The sequence below is a fragment of the Calonectris borealis genome, chromosome 2 (genome assembly GCF_964195595.1).
Source record: "Calonectris borealis chromosome 2, bCalBor7.hap1.2, whole genome shotgun sequence".
In the NCBI taxonomy this organism is placed as follows: domain Eukaryota; kingdom Metazoa; phylum Chordata; class Aves; order Procellariiformes; family Procellariidae; genus Calonectris; species Calonectris borealis.
In genome coordinates this window covers 143,894,572-143,912,385 of record NC_134313.1, presented here as the reverse complement: position 1 = coordinate 143,912,385, position 17,814 = coordinate 143,894,572, and the positions used below count along the sequence as shown (strand labels likewise).

Sequence of the window (17,814 nt, the reverse complement as noted above, 5' to 3'; positions counted from 1 at the left end):
AATCATTGAGGTTGGAAAAGACCTAAGATCATCGAGTCCAACCGTCAACCCAACACCACCATGCCCACTAAACCATGTCCCTAAGCGCCTCATCTACATGTCTTTTAAATACCTCTAGGGGTGGTGACTCAACCACTTCCCTGGGCAGCCTGTTCCAAGGCCTGAACACTCCTTCAGTAAAGAAATTTTTCCTAATGTACAATCTAAACCTCCCTTGAGGCCATTTCCTCTCGTCCTATCGCTAGTTACTTGGGAGAAGAGACCAACACCCACCTCGCTACAACCTCCTTTCAGGTAGTTGTAGAGCGCGATGAGGTCTCCTCTCAGCCTCCTCTTCTCCAGGCTGAACAGTCCCAGTTCCCTCAGCTGCTCCTCATAAGACTTGTGCTCCAGGCCCTTCACCAGCTTCGTTGCCCGTCTCTGGACACACTCCAGCACCTCAATGGCCATGTTAAACCTCATACAGTTGGCCTCAACCCATCGATCCAGCCTGTCCAGGTCCCTCTGCAGAGCCTTCCTACCCTCGAGCAGATCAACACTCCCGCCCAACTTGATGTCGTCTGCAAACTTACTGAGGGGGCACTCGATGCCCTCATCCAGATCGTTGATAAAGATATTGAACAGGACCGGCCCCAAACCTGAGCCCTGGGGAACACCGCTTGTGACCGGCCGCCAACTGGATTTAACTCCGTTGACCACAACTCTCTGGGCTCGGCCATCCAGCCAGTTTTTTACCCAGCGACGAGTGTACCTGTCTAGGCCGTGAGCCGCCAGCTTCTGTAGGAGAATGCTGTGGGAGACAGTGTCAAAGGCTTTACTGAAGTCCAGGTAGACCACATCCACAGCCTTTCCCCCATCCACTAGGTGGGTCACCTGGTCATAGAAGGAGATCAGGTTGGTCAAGCAGGACCTGCCTTCCATGAACCCGTGCTGGCTGGGCCTGATCCCCTGGTTGTCCTGGACATGGCTTGTGAGCACCCTCAAAACGAACCGCTCCATAATCTTCCCCGGCACTGAGGTCAGGCTGACCAGCCTGTAGTTCCCCGGATCCTCCTTCCGGCCCTTCTTTAGATGGGTGTCACATTGGCAAGCCTCCAGTCGTCCGGGACCTCCTCAGTTAACCAGCACTGCTGGTAAATGATGGAGAGCGGCTCGGCAAGCTCCTCCGCCAGCTCCCTCAGTACCCTTGGGTGGATCCCATCCGGCCCCATAGACTTGTGAGCGTCCAGGTGGCGTAGCAGGTCATTAACTTCTTCTTCTTGGATTATGGGGGTTTATCCTGCTCGTCGTCTCTGTCTTCCAGCTCAGGGGGCTGAGTACCCTGAGGATAACCGCTCTGACTATTAAAGACTGAGGCAAAGAAGGCGTTAAGTACCTCAGCCTTATCCTCGTCCTCAGTGGCAACGTTCCCCCCCGCATCCAATAAAGGATGGAGATTCTCCTTGGCTCTCTTTTTGTCATTAATACACTTGTAAAAACATTTTTTGTTGTCTCTCATGACAGTGGCCAGGTTGAGTTCTAGCTGGGCTTTTGCCTTTCTAATTTCCTCTCTGCATGACCTAACGAGATCCCTGTACTCTTCTTGAGTTGCCTGCCCCTTCTTCCACAAGTGATAAACCCTCCTGTTTTTTCCTGAGTCCCAGCCAGAGCTTCCCGTTCAGCCAGGCCGGTCGCCTTCCCCGCCCGTTCTTCTTAGGGCACATGGGGACAGCCCGCTCCTGCACCTTTAAGACTTCCTTCTTGAAGAACGTCCAGCCTTCCTGGACCCCTTTGCCCTTCAGGACTGTCTCCCAAGGGACTCTCTCGACCAGTGTCCTCAGCAGGCCAAAGTCCGCCCTCCGGAAGTCCATGGTAGCGGTTTTGCTGGCCCCCCTCCTTACTTCACCAAGAATCGAGAATTCTATCATTTCATGGTCACTAAGCCCAAGCCGGCCTCTGACCACCACATCTCCCACCAGTCCTTCTCTGTTTGTGAACAGCAGGTCAAGCGAGGCATCTCCCCTGGTAGGCTCGCTTACCAGCTGCATCAGGAAGTTATCTTCCACACACTCCAGGAACCTCCTCGACTGTTTCCTCTCTGCCATGTGGTATTTCCAGCAGACATCCGAAAAGTTGAAGTCCCCCACGAGAACAAGGGCTAGCGACTGTGAGACTTCTGCCAGCCTCTGGTAGAATATTTCGTCTGCCTCCTCGTCCTGGTTAGGTGGTCTGTAACAGACTCCCAGCAGGATATCTGCCTTGTTGGCCTTCCCCCTCATCCTTACCCACAAGCACTCGACCTCATCATCACTATCATTGAGCTCTAGACAGTCAAAGCACTCCCTAACATACAGGGCTACCCCACCGCCTCTCCTTTCTCACCTGTCCCTTCTGAAGAGCTTATAGCCGTCCATTGCAGCACTCCAACTGTGAGACTCATCCCATGTTTCCGTGATGGCGACTAAGTCATAGCTACCCCGCTGCACAATGGCTTCCAGCTCCTCCTGTTTGCTGCCCATGCTGCGTGCATATATACGTGGGACTAATGTTCAGTAAAATTATTACTACTAATAATGCATATTCTTTCATTACTGCCAAATGTGGACAGTTAAGTGAATTAGGCGGGCAAACTCTGACCTCTAAAATATGAAAATATGCTTTTCCTGGCTGTTTGAAGTTCCTGAAGGTCTGAATAATCTCTGATTGAAGGTCACGTTCATGTTGAAAGTATGATAGAAAGTACCATAAATAATATAAACAGGTTAATGCAGTCAATGTTAAATTACTGCTTTAGAGCTGAAATAAAACCTGGTTAGTCTGAAAAATACCCATGGCTGTGTATATTGCTCTCCTAGTAAGTTAATACATAATGTAGAGCGAAATCTCTAATGGTATCCATAGGCGGTGTAAATGTAGATTAGTAATCTTCAGGTCTAGCTTTGGTTAGATGAATGCAAACTGGAACTTCATTAGGAGAAAAGACTGAAACACAGACTCTATGCAGATCATCATTTCAATGTATTTTGCTTTTTCCTGTCTGTGAATCTTTACTAAGCGTGCATTCTTAATGAGTTGAATTAAGTATTTTAAATATTGACATGTACAGGCCAACTTAGTCATTCAAGATCACTTTCTGCATTTATAATCACAAACAATAAAAATCAATCATTTATACTCAATTGACTTTTGCAACCATACTTGTGCTTTACTTGAATGAAAAAGCACAAATTTTAAAACCTGAAGTTGGAAGTTTTTTTGGAGCAGGTGGTTGAGTGATTTTTGGTCTTTTTCCACAGGTTTTCAATACATATTCCAATGAAGACTATGACAGGAGAAATGATGAAGTTGATCCAGTGGCTGCATCAGCTGAATACGAACTCGAGAAGCGTGTGGAAAAGCTGGAGCTCTTCCCAGTTGAACTAGAAAAAGGTATGGAGTCTGTGTGCCAGTTCCAGTTCCTGTGACACTGATCTACAAGTCTGAGGAAGTCTACACATGCCTACAGAGCCTATGAATCTGTTGTAGTCACCTTGGCTTTCTGGATTTCAAGTATTGTTTGATAAGGAATTAAAGAAGCAGTTCAAAGACAGGCAGTTCTTTATTTCCCTAAGGGAATTGTTTTGTGTCTCTCCATTAACATATGATTTTAAGCAGTGTTTGATGCAATGTTTTCATTCTCCACTGGAAGAGTAAAAATCTTGATTGTTGTTCTGAGCTCCTCATAAGGGTGAAGGTGATATCTCATAAGGGTGAAGGTGATGTTTTTTGTGTGTAATTAAAATGGTACAATTACAAAGTTTTTAAACGGAAGCAAAATTATATTAATGTTGCTGACATGGAATACCAAGAGGAACCAAAGCATATATGTTTATCTACCAAATAACTATATAAAAATGTAATAAGTTTCTGCTTTCACTTTGCTTTTTCACAGATGAAGATGGACTTGGCATAAGCATTATTGGAATGGGAGTCGGAGCAGATGCAGGCCTTGAGAAACTGGGAATATTTGTCAAAACAGTAACAGAAGGTGGGGCAGCAGAAAGAGATGGCAGGTAAACTAGACTCAGTATTTGGAAATTTTCCCAGCAATAGTTACTATGAATTATGATTTTCATAGGAAAGAGTTGTTTGCTTCATGTATGTTATGATAACTCAAAGCTGTAAAATTTGGAGACTTCCTTGGTAAGGTCCAAATACCTGATGTGGTTATGAGAAGACACCAGTTTGGTGTACTGTGTTTAAACTGTTTAAGGAGAACAGATTTGCCAAAGATATGTGTTTGTGACTACCTGAAAACCCATATACTTTGGTGTGAGTAAAGCTGGAGATTACAAATTGTGTATCACTTTTGAAGGTAGTTTAGATTTTAAAGGTGTTGAGCTCCCACGTGTTCTTTTGGCTTCAAACCAGCTTTAAACAATCAGGACTTCTGAAAAAGAATTCTGCTCAACATTTGAATAAGAAAGTAATTAGTGTATTTCAATGCTTAAACTCTTACTAAATACACCTCCATTCAAGTTTACTAACACAAGCTCTTACTTTGTATTTCTTACTATGCATAGTCGTCTGCTCCAGAGTTCAGTTTTCACCCCTACAGCACTGAAAGTACGTTAATCAGTTGGAATGGGAAGCTGTACCATAAATCTTGCCCACTAAAGAAATGAATTGGTGTTTGTAGTCTTATACAACGCTCATATAAAACCTGGTTGCTTCTAGAATTGCTTACTTGGTATGTGCAGGTTAAAGAATTCCTTTTGAACATACAATATTTCCTATCATTATCTTTGTATTACACAATACCTGCCACAGTCAGACCGATGTTTCTCATTAAAAGTTAGAAAAAGACTTCACTATGTAATCATTTAATAATGAAAAGTATTCTTAAACATCTTCCAACCCATATAGTTTGTGCCAGTGCCTACCCTTTGTAAATATGCATGCAAATAAAATATTACTTACCTGATACATCAGCAATTAAGTCTACTTATATGCATTCTCTACTTCTATTTTTAACCATTAGTGATTTGTTATATTAGTTATAAATAATAGCAAACACAAACACAGGTAAATAGAGTAAGAATAAACTCTAAAAAGTTGATACTGTCTTCTAAAAAATGTATTGCAGTAACATGTTCCTTATTGATGAACGCCTATAACTTTTCAGCCAGGCAAAAAGGTGGTTCTGCTGTGGAAACCCCCCACAGATTAAATCAGAAGGCTCTACATGGCAGGGGATTGCAAAGTTTAATAACATTGCTCTGAAACTACTAAAGTATACCGTCTTCCAGATTGAACTTGCAGGTATCTTTAGAGATCTTGGCAATAAGATATCAGGTTGAAGGCCAAGTACTGATTTATGATAGGCTTAATAATTATGAAGGGAAGTGAAGAAGCTGACACCTCAAGATGTCCTGACTTCAACCATTACTTTAAATTTAAGTGAACGTTTTCCTCAAAGGTATGCTTCAGCTCAGCCAGAAGGCATTAAGCTCAAGACTGGCATTCTGTGTGAAATTCTCTGGTTGAAAATCAGAGTCACTCAGTACTGCTCTATAGTGATCTGTATTTTCTGTTCCTCTCATTATTCACATGTTTGAGCGAGCTATAGAAGTTAATGTTCAATCACAAGTCTCTTCTTTCATTTCCCTAGATGGCATCTGAAAGGAGCTTGTCAGCTGAGAAAAAATAGTATCTTTCTTTGACCATTCTAATATTTGTGTTGGTTTTCAATTGGCTGAATGTTCAGTCAGCTGAGAAATAGCCCTCTGATTTTCTCTTTGAGAGCCTGACTGATCATTCACTTGGGAAAGGGGTATGTAATCCACTCGGTCAGGAGCAGCCAGTTCTGTAATAAAGTGCATCAACTGTAAAGGGTCCTGTTAACTTCATCTTTGTGAAAAGCCTAGTTAATTATTAACACTGATAGCAAAACAAAGTCTCCTAACAGAAAATAAAACTATATTTCAGCAGGTGTATCAGATATTCTGAATATCGGCATAGCAATCTTCAAGCAGGCTCTTATGAAACTACAATTTAAAACATTACAATATCTGTAGGATAACTCCCATGTTTTATTGAAAGAGCCATCAAATCGTGAGATAAAGTACTTGCCTCCCATGGAAACCCAAAATCTGTACAAAGGGGTTTCTCAGTGACTGAGCACTGCTGGCTTGATTCATGTTGACGCAAACAAACAGGTAGTGTTCCGTTGTCATATCAAAAGGCTTTGTGTAGCCGTATTTAACCAAAGATGGTCCTTCGAGAGGCAAGCATGTTGATAAGTAATAAGAGAGATTATTAATAGTGTGTAAAATACAAAATCAATCACTAGACTGAATATGAAAAATAAAATCTTTTCCTGGATGAATTCATAGCTGCTTCTTTCAAATTATTGTGGTGATGAGTCATTCACATTTTAAAGTATTTTGATAACATCGAGAACAACAGTTTTGAAACATTACACGGTTCTTAACTTGAAAAAATACTCTAAACGTCTCTGCACAGGTTAAATTTTTCAGTTCATCATATAGAGCAGTAATTAGGGAAGTAATTTGTTAACTTCAGTTGGTTCACTTCTGTAGTTGCTACTTCATTGAAGTGCTGCTTCACATAGGCAAAGATTTAAGTCATGACCATTAGAAAATAATTGTCAGAAGAATTACCAATTTCATTAATGATAAAAGCAGTTAAACATCTGTAATTCAGGCTTTGCCAGCCTGAGCCTAATTTGTCGTTCGTGTTTTAAATTAGATTTGAGAAACAGAGAAAGCCTAGAGCTCCTAATGGAGGGGGCCCTAAAGGGCAGGCTGCCCAGAGAACATAGCTGTGAGAATATTTTGATGTAGATGGTGGCTGAGGTGGCTTGTCAGGGGAGTTAGGGTTAGGCTACAGGTACAGAGCTGTGCTGGGAGTGAGGCTGGAGGGGGGATGTCCGAGGAGGAGGAAGGCGGCCAGGAGAATATGGCTGTGAGAGTGTTTTAGTCTGGGCATTATAGAACATATATGGCAACAGACAGGAAACTTCTTTTTTAATTACATGTAATTATATAATTTTAATAAAAATTATGTTAATTGTATGTTGTTTGATATGTATGCATGTTTATAATTAAAACGTATGTATGTATAGAAAGAGAGGAGGTTTGGAGAACAATGGCCATAAAAATAAGAGTTGGAAATGAAGTTGGGAGCTGTACAAACAAGAAAGAAGGAGATATGAAATATGCCTGAAGGACAAATGGAATCAGACTGAATTGCAGTAGATCAAGATAGAGCCACTTACGAAGTTGCAGGCAACAGTTCTCTAACATGACGTTTCATCACCTGAAATACTATAACTATGTATCTGTATGGACACTGCTAGTCCACTGCGTAGTGAAGTATCTAAAGTGTTGTAGCTAAACTGCCGTCAGAAAGGGATCTGTTCTTCCACCATTTAGTTTTCAGCCAAGAGGGTGACCGCTTCCCACTCAGTGGGCACCAACTTCTTAAACTTCTTTCCTTGGAACTCCTGCGGCCATCTGACTACACCTCATGTTTGCTAAAGTAAAAAAAAAAAAATAATTTTTACAGTATCAAAATACAATAAATATTAATGTGATTGGTTTATTTATTAAATGCTTCAGTGAAAATTGAAATAAAATTCTGAGATTAAAATGCCTGATATGATTTTCAAGATAGGAGTTTATAGGCTGTCACAAAGATAATTTTTTCAAGGTTTCTTATATACAGAAGGGAGAACACAGTGACATTCTGTGGTGTGAGGCTGCCAAAGAATATATCTTGTATTTCTTACTCATCAGTGGAGTCCAACGAACTGAAGATACTGCTTGAACACCTGTAGAACTGCAAAGCATTGCCTCAGACTTGACAGAGAAATTAGTGCTCCAAGTCAAAACGCTTCTTTTGAAGCCTCTGTTGTTCTTTGGAAAGAAGTCTTATCACGATGATATCCTAAGATATTAAATAGCTTAATTTAGGTATTTTCATAACTGTTTCTTCGTTCCTTTGTAAACTGTATTGCTTGGATCAGTAGCATCCATGTAAGTGCTTGAAAACTGCTTCCTTTCTGAATTGTGTTGTGTTTTTTTTTTTTTTTTTAATTTTTGAAACTATAGGACTTCGTGCATTTCTAGAGGACGTTTTAGTATAGCAGCCCTCTTCCAAGCATTTGTAATCCAGATGAGTCCAATGCCTGCTCCAGGGATTTCGTAGCAGTGCTTTCTTCAGATAAAAGCAGCATGTTTTTTATTCTGCCTAACTTTTCCTGCATCAAACAGTGTATTGACTGTAAATAGGTGTTTGGTTTCAGAGAGTCCTCATTAAAACAGTCTTCTTATTGTGTGCGGCAAGATCACACTTACACTGGGAATTCATCTTTTTGGAGCAAGTTAGATGAAATATTTTAAGAGACTAGGTCACAATTAAGTCTGATGCACAAGCTCTTTTCTCCACAAATGAGCAGGTTGTTTTAGTTAAATATCACATTTTTTTTCCATTAGCGTGAAATACCAGAGCTATGTCTTATGTTTTTCAAAGTTGGCTTAGGAAAGAATGACATAAGAACTGTTCAAGTATCTTGTTTAATTTAAGTCATATGACAAATTCAAGAGTTTGTGTTGCTGTATTTATATACAAGGAAAGCGACTGAATGACTGATGCTATTAATTGTAATGGTAACTTTGAAGCTGGATTTATGAGATGTCTGTGTGCAAGGAATGATGGATTTTTCATATTTACCTCAATCATTTTATGACTGAGTTTTTGTTTAAAGTCGTTGTTTAAAATCAAACTAAAAAGATCTCTGTATGCTAAGTTTTGCTGAAAATTCACCAAGAATTCACACAATTATTTATATATTTGTGTTTTTCCCCTGAAAGGATCCAAGTGAATGACCAAATTGTGGAAGTTGATGGCATCAGTCTGGTTGGTGTTACACAAAATTTTGCTGCAACTGTTCTTAGAAACACCAAAGGGAAAGTCAGGTGAGTATTTTAGAAGAAAAAAAATTGGGCTTGAATACTTAAGATTACCTGGCTTCTTTTACAGCAGTGTCAGTATGCCCAAGTGGAATCAGAGTTTTTTGGCCTCTTTGTACCGTCTCTGCTTTTATCCCAAGACAGGGATGAGCTATGGTATTACAGATTTTTGTTTTGGCTTAGATTTTTAAAATACGAAACAAACTGAAATTGCACATAGAAGATGACTCTTGACTAGTCTAGATCTCCATGGACCTCAAACTGTTTGTATTAGTTGGAACGACAAAGGTCATGGGTGTTGGTCAGATGGAAACTGCTGCCACTGATTTCTTCCTGCTCTTCCACTGGGGAGACTGGGCACGTTACTGCCCCAGGGTTGGGGGAGTAAGATAGTGAGCACCCTGGTGCTTGCAGATGCCACGTCAGCATAGAGAAGAGAATATTGGATGCAGTAGTGTTAACAGCTATTGAATTGAGGAGAGGAACATCCCAGTATTAATTCATTGAGGTACCTGAGTCCCTGCACCATCTCTGGGTTTCTCTGTGTTCCTATGCTGTGGTTCATTGAAAGGCATCCCTGTAAAAATCTATAAAATAATGAATAGGCTAGAAAATGTAACATATCCTGCAAGTAAAATTCCGAACTAATGTAAATACAAGGCTGTAAAATATTTGTAAATTAATAAGAACAGTGTTTCCCTAGAAATGAACTGTTTTGCCATTTAAAAACCTTTTCTGTTTAATAGCTTATTAATTCCAGTAAAGATTTAACTCTACAAAATAAGTCCAAAAATATCTTTGGCGTATTGCAAAGCCACAGTCATTCTGTAGTCACCCTTTGGTTCTCTCAAAATCCTCTCTAGGGAATACAGCTGAATTCTTTAATTAATGAGTTCAGGGCTGACTTCTTTTGAACTAGGACTAAACTACTGGTGGTTATAATATATGCAGTCCCCTTAGATGGCGGTGCTATATGCTGGCATGCACATTTCTGCTATAATTCCATAGCTGTTCTGGCACGACATTAAGGTATAATGTTGGGATGTGGATTCCGCAAAGAATCTTGGGGGTGGTTGATAAAGCTTTTATTTGAAAGAGGTTATTTAGGAAAAAAGTTATTAGAAACTGTAGTGTAATCACAGGTGAATATGTTTTTGTGTAACATTTACAGTTTTAGTTACATCAGTATTATTTCTGCAAAGACTCACACGTGCTGTGAGTGTTCCTACTGAGTTAACTATAGAAATGAGTATATACTTTATTAGGTTTTCTGCAGAGCTGGGACCTTCAAACATAAAATCCTTATGACAAATAATGTCTTCCTGTGTTTCAGTACACGAAACAAATGCTATGTATATTTTGTCTTTGATGTTTTAGCTCAAAAAAAAAAAAAAAAAAAAAGAAAAAAGAAAGCGCTCACATAAAACATATGTATTATATACATTTAGAATTGGCTTAGTTCATGTAATGATTATTGCATAAGTTACAGAATAGAATACTTGCTTCCATGGAAAAATAATGGGTTTGGAGGAAGGAAGAAACATAAAATGATTTTCACACAGAATGCTCCCAGAATCTTCTCTCGGGAAGTACATTGCAATCAGACTGGTTGCAATCTAGACCCTTTTGTCATAAAATAGTGGACTGTAAAAAGTATTTCTTCATTGTTGTTGAGCTCATATTGTCAAGTCTAGTATGTATGCTGTGCACTGGGATCATTGGCTTCTGACAGGTCTCATTTATCAAGGAGAGATGTGCGAGCTTCTACGTTTTTCCTTGTAAGTAAGCTTAAGATATTGAGCTTTCATGGGAAAAATGACCCAGTGCATTAGTGTCACAGCTAGATTTTAAAAACTTATAAAATAATATTAAATTAAAGTAAGATTTAAAATACATTATAATATGAATTATAATATAAAATAATATTAAAATATTATTAAATATAACATATATAAGAATGTATATGCACACTGGCATACTGTGTGGTTAGCAGCGTCTTACTAATGTATATGTCTAGTTAGAGGAAAGGAATGGGTAGAATTTGGTGCAACTCCCCCTGTTTTTGTTTCATTTAAAACTTCATGGAAGAAAATCTCAGAAAGACTACTCTTCTGCTTTACGCAGGCCAGCTGACAAATGCATAATTTTTTTCCTGTTCTGTGGTAGGCTGGGAGCAAGACTTGACGAGATGGCTAAGCATTGTGTGGCGCAGACTTCTAACTGGCTTCTGGTCAGGTCCTGGACAGTTGAGTTGTCTGAGACTCTGCTGGCATTGATGAACTGTATTGGTTTTAGCTACTCAAAATCAGAAATGGTTCCAGAAAGCTGTTTTTGGAGATAGAGATTTCAGGATGCTTGACGTTTTGGCTTCATTGTAGGTTTAAACGTTTGCTTGTGAAGTAAGCGAGAGCTAATATTGATGAATTTAAATATGAAAGAGAATGACATATTTTTATCTTGCTGACTGTTTTTCTTTTGCTGTATGACAAAAGAGCCCTGCCTGGTGCTTGTTTTATGGAGAGAAAATTGTTTTCTGGCAGATCCTCTTTCCCACTTACACCTGTGTTAGAGCTGGGATGGAGAAACCCCTCGTCTCCACCCTCTTTGGCAGACTGTGCTCACCTCTGCACCTGAACTGCTCCGGAACCTTAGGCACAACATAAGAGGATCTTCTGGGGCAAAATCCCTCGCTTGCCCCCAGCCGCCATCTCCTGCCTGTTGGCAGTGCAGGGAGCAGTGCTACTGACCTTTGAGTGCACCATTCCTGTGGCAGCTGCCATTAATGATCTGTGTCACTGCGGGAGGCAGGAGTAGTGGAAAAGGTTGTTGCTATATAAATACCTTCTGCCGATCCTGCGGCGGGTGTCCCAGCTGAACTACAAGTGTGTAGGCAGTGTACAGTCGCACACCCCACCTAATTCAAGGCAAGGCAACTTCATGAATCCTTCTTTCACAGGAGAAATCACATACATACATAGTGTCAGTTTAATGGATTTTATAGAACTGCTTTAATAAGCATAGTTATCTTTGTGATCATAGCATAAACTGTGTGTACCTTTCTTCTGCCCGGTGTCCTGTACAGAGATTTGTGTGCATTTCACTGGCATTACTTCACGTTTATAACCCACAGTATTACATACACACAATTGTTTTGTCCTTAATCTAGTCAAAGTGCATGCTAGTTTTTGTAGCAGGGTTTATTATGTGAGATCAGTTGCAAAGGAAGGACATTCATGAACAGAATGACATTAAAGCTACTTCTTAATTCTTTGCAATAAATGCAGTCAATACCTCTTCATGGAGCTTGCATAATACCAATACTTGGTGATTTATTTTTCTCCTTTGAGCCTTCTGAACAGTTTGAATGATCCTGACAGTGGAAGTCGTTGACCTAGAATAGATTTTTGCAATGTTTCTGCCAGAAGAATATATCCAGACTGTCTGTAGCTGACACAGTAAAGAATCTGTGAAAATGAAGACATGGCTTTTACCTTTTGAATGTTATAGGTGAAGGGGGGGGTGGGGGAAGAAGAGCAAATATAAGCATCTATGATTATTTTATCCATTGTTTGAAGTATTGGGCTATTCAGAAGAATTGTCATACCATAATGGAAGATCATTGACCCAAACAATTTGGCTTCTCCAATGATAATAAATTCAATTATTCTTTCTTATAATGTTTTATAGGAAGATAATCAGCACCCACCAGATGTACTCTGGTAGCCTATGAGACAAAGGAAAGAGAGGGAATTCTTTCATAATCCCAGCTGGCAATCAGCTTCTGTTTTTAGGGATGAGAATTAGTGTCCTCGTGACTCTAATCTGGTAAATACAACTATGAATGCTATTTCAATTGATGTAAATATCAAGTCTTCTCTATAATTTTGCTTAACTATTTCGTTTACTAATATCTCATATTAGTGGATTTCAGACTTTGATTGTATATAGGAGGGATTTTCCTTTGAAATGTGTGTTGCTTTTCAGTATTGTTGAGTGTTGCCCCTGCTCTAACTTTAATGGATCGGTCAGAGGGCAGCGCCAGACTAATATCGCTAATTGTTCTGTGCTTCTTCTGACCCCATTTAGGATGTAATCCATCAACTTGAAGTTTGCGAGTAGTGCCTACAATCATAAAAGATAGGATAAGGAGGCAGCTTGACAGTGGGAATCCTATCCTGTCATGGAGCTTCTCCCGTGTTATTTTGCTTGCAGTCTCCTCATGGACTGTGGTGCTGAGTAGCAGACCTGAAATTCTTTGAAGTTGCTTGGGTGATGTTGAGCCTCTGTGACCCCACTCTTTCCGCTTGTTCTTCATCATAATGAAAGGGTGCTAGGGGACCCTAATGTCTTCACCAGAGGAAGCTCTTTTAGAGAGTTGTATGCCTCCAGGGAATTTTATTTTTTCTTGAACACACCCACAAGAGAGAAAATCTAGTTCTTTTACAGAGAAAACTTTGTCTTTTTACCATACTTGCTTAGTCTCTGTCCTGCCTAGGACAAATATTCTGTGGGGACTGCGCTTCTCTGCCTCACTGGATACAAAGATCTGTGCCCACGCAGCTCTGGGAAAGGCAGGGTCCCAGGAAAGGAGGACGTGGTCCTGGGAAGGCTTACTGCATTGATAAGTAGAAAGGGTCTTGCATGAGAGAGAGTCATCGGAAAACCCCAGTCCTTCGTATGCTGCTTGTATGCTTTTATCATTATTGCTTTCCTCTGAAAGGTTTCTTTTAAGGAGGTTAACCAAATTCAGTGTTTTACTGGAGAGGCGAATTTTAAATTCCGTGTCCTCCTTCCGTATCCTGTCGTATGAATGTGACTAAGCATTTTCTCAGCTTTCCAAACTGTTGCTAGGCACTGAGCGGATGCTCTCATGGTGCTGCTTTCTGAGTCAATTCTTGAGTTTTCAGGGAACCACGCAGAACCTGTGTAAAACCTGTTTGGTTTCTCATGATTTGCACCACCTTGAAAGTAATTGATTGCATTAATTCTAACCTACCAGTTTACTAGTTTTTGTTTAATTAAATTCTGCTGAAATGCATCAAAGTCCTCCGATCTTAATAAAGAATCTAAATAATTAGCAAATAATTAATAAATAGCAAATTTTACCATATTTAATTAATCTCCTAGAAGAGTATGTTCTAACAATAGCAGTGTAACTATCAAACCCTGGGGCTTTCCACTATTAACTATTCTCTGTTCTGATAAAGAATCATTTATTACCATTTTTTATTTTTTCTTACCTGGACGGTTTTAATTCAAAGCAGAGTTTTGTCTCAACTCCCACTTCCAGTTCACAGCCTAATTTTTTTATCTCTTACTGTACTGCAAATGCAATCTTTCACACAAAAATGAAGTTTTTACTTTTCTTTTAGATAGCTCTTGTGCAAGGAGGAGTTAAAGGGTGAAAAGTGAAAATACTCGCTTCTTAATTAACACCAGTTCGATACGTCATTTATTCCTTCTTCAGCTAATTCTGCCCCCGCCTTTAGCTGATTTTTTTCTGGAAAATATACTGTCTCAGAAAATAGTATTTGCATGCCTGCTGTTAGTTTTGTTTAACATCACAACATCTGGAAAGGTAATTTATACAGTCGTGTCTTTGCAAGCACTAAGACAGTATAGAGGACAGATGAAGTCAATCGCAGGATGTGGCCAGCAGCAGTATACCCCGGTGGGGATGCTGTTTGCTCACAGTAACAGTGAACAGCATTGCTTTATTTTTGTGACTCCTTCCCCCAGATAATCATCTTCTCTCCTTCCAGTGCGCATGCCTGTGCAGATTTTCTCCTGCTCCTTCTTACTCTCCCTACCTGTGACCTTATCCTATGAAACAGCTGTGTCCTTTAAACACTTGCAGGCATTCTCCATACTGCAGATCCACGTTGTGGAAGAGGCAGGAGAGATTTGTACTGCTTCTCAGTCCCGGGTAATGAGACAGCACCCAAGAGCAAAAGATACCACACTCCGTGTCTGATTCAGAGAGCTGGATTATGTTCTTTTTTCTGGCTGGGGGTGATGGTTTTGTTCTTCCTTTCCTTCTCTGTTTCTTTTTCCTTGAATCCAAGTGCCAGAGCCGAGGAGAGAAAAAGACGTGGAAAGAAAAGTCCTTTGCTCTGCGATGCTGATTGCTGAGCTGGGACTTCATGAAGGGCTGCTTAAGAAGCCATGTGTGCTTGGTGCACTTTCTGCTTCTTTGATGAATCTGAATCATGAACCCGGCAGAAACTAAATTCATGCCTTGCACCAAAAAAGTGTAAATTTCTCCTGTTTATTCCACTATGGTTATACTAAAGATTCCGTAATATGAGCTGTTTTCTTTCTGGTCTCTGCAAAGAACTCCTACAAGCGCTGGTAATCATTCTCTAAGACTATCAGGAGTAGCGTGCTGAATGATGTGAAAGATTACTCACGAGTACTGTGTCCCCTTAGCACCGGTGAGGTACGACTGCATTCATCACTGCTTCGCTGGTTTATATTCCTTGGCTGTGCCCGTTGTAGTAGATGAACTGTGCCTCAGACTGTTCTTTGGTGGTGAGGCCACATGGCACCAGAGTGGTCGGTGCTCATGCTGTTAAACTTTCTTCCTTTCAGAGCAGGATGGCCATATCCAAATTGTCTGTTGGAAACATCCAAGCTAACTCCTAGCCTTTGCTAACTCCTGGACTGTGTCTGAGTATTATTTGGTAGAATATTAGTTAACTTGGGCCAAATCATTCCAGAGACTGTTTCAGTGATTTAATAGTGTAGATGATCAATTACTAGTGCTTGGGAGCATTCCCTGGCACTGTTTAATTTACTGGCATAAACATAACCCCTGCGTCCTGAGATCTTGCTTATTTGAATTTTATGGCAACTTATTTCTCGAAATATTTGCACATTTGGGTGGGAAATTATATGTTTGAGTATGAAATATATAGAGAAATCTTCATGTAAAAAATTTTGGCTGAATTGTAAACTATTTTGCTAGATATCTAGAGCATTGTTTTTAAAATTAAGTGTAACATGAAATAGGAAGATTCAGCGGGGCTGGATTTCATTAGGAGTGGCTTTTCTTTTCTTTCCTGGAAAAAGAAACAACTTGACAGGTTTTGAATCACTTCATCCTCAAGTTGGTTGGATCTAAACATAAACGCCTACCCCTGCAACTGAAATATCATCATAAATGTTTATTTGTGTAATTTTTTTACTCTTTCAAAGTCCAAGATACTATGCTGTGGAAGCTCCCACCCAGTTTTGGTGCACCTTGATTAATGTGATATAACATTCTGACAGCTGGGCAGAAATACCCACCATTCATCCTTGCAGGATAACTTGCCAAGCCACAGGGATGGTGCTGTAGGAGCATTTAGCTACCCCTGGACTGTGCTATGAGGGTGGTCCAGCTTGCCTAGAATCTGGATCACCACACCATCCACATGATTTGAACTCAGCAGCTTACTTGTGACCCATCTGTATTTTCTTCCTGGATTTCCTTCCCACGGATGCCAGCAAGGGTGAGGGAAGGAAGGTCTCACCTCAAAATGCAGTCAGGTTTTAGAAGCATTCCCAGGTAGCACTTGTACCTTTCGAACAGAGCTGACGTGTGTGCTTCACTTGCATTCAGGTATGTTAAAGCATAGATTTACAAGTGTATTTCTCTGAGGTGGCCATTCTCATAAGAATTGTGTGGTGCTATAGAAAATGCTGATTAAATGATCATCATGTATTCAAGGAAACCTTTTATGCAGGCATTGTGTTGGGATACTGTCAGGCTGTCTGGAAGAGATGGAAGAGATTCTCTACCTGCGCTTTCAGAAGAGCAGAGCAATGTAAGGACCAGAACCTGGGGAGGTGCCAAAACATTGAATCCCTTGGCTAATTTTGAAGTACTCTTGAATAAAGTGAATGTGTCAGTGAGTTCCTAGACGAGAATTGATTTCTGTGGGAATAATTAATCTGAGTGCATTAATATTGGTGTGTGGGTTTTATACATGACTTCCTAATCGTCTGACTTGATATCCATTTAGTGTTTATAGTAGCATAGCTTATCAGGGGCTTGTATCCAAGAGAGACTGCTGAGGCTCTTCTGGCTATTACTTTGCTGCTCATCCACCAGCACTATTGATACTGCTGAGGAAATCCTTGAGTATGTCTCTGAAGAATAGCCACAAGCAGGTTGAAAGCTTATGAGTAAGAATTAGAGACCGAGGCAACAAAGGGAACCTTCTCGTGGGTGTCCAACTACAGACCGCCTGATCAAGGGGAGCCTATAAATTTTAATTGCCCCTCTACTCCACCCTGGTGAGACCCCACCTGGAGTACTGCATCCAGCTCTGGAGCCCTCAGCACAGGAAAGACATGGATCTGTTGGAGCGGGTCCAGAGGAGGGCCACAAAAATGATCAGGGGGATGGAATGCCTCTGCTATGAAGGACGACTGAGAGTGTTGGGGTTGTTCAGCCTGGAGAAGAGAAGGCTTCGGGGCGACCTTATTGCAGCCTTTCAGTACTTAAAGGGGGCTTATAAGAAAGATGGGGACAAGCTTTTTAGCAAGCCCTGTTGCGATAGGACAAGGGGGAATGGTTTTAAACTAAAAGAGGGTAGATTTAGACTAGATAAAAGGAAGAAATTTTTTACAATGAGGGTGGTGAAACACTGGCACAGGTTGCCCAGAGAGGTGGTAGATGCCCCATCCCTGGAAACATTCAAGGTCAGGTTGTACAGGGCTCTGAGCAACCTGATCTAGTTGAAAACGTCCCTGCTTATTGCAGGGGAGTTGAACATGATGATCTTTAAAGGTCCCTTTCAACCCAAACTATTCTATGATTCTGTGATTCTGTGTCACAGGGCTCTGGGGACTAGGGTGGAAAGGCATAAGAGGT

General features: G+C 40.6%; 1 protein-coding gene across 2 annotated transcripts in view; it reads left to right on the top strand.

Annotated features, from left to right (window-relative positions):
• The window catches only part of PPP1R9A (protein phosphatase 1 regulatory subunit 9A), a 147,707-nt gene that overhangs the window by 78,508 nt on the left and 51,385 nt on the right, over positions 1–17,814 (top strand). For both annotated transcript variants that reach the window (XM_075143722.1, XM_075143721.1), the window contains exons 3-5: positions 3,276–3,408; positions 3,911–4,031; positions 8,856–8,960. In XM_075143722.1, coding sequence (XP_074999823.1) covers positions 3,276–3,408; positions 3,911–4,031; positions 8,856–8,960 — 359 coding nt within the window. The remainder of the gene's footprint in view (positions 1–3,275; positions 3,409–3,910; positions 4,032–8,855; positions 8,961–17,814) is intronic.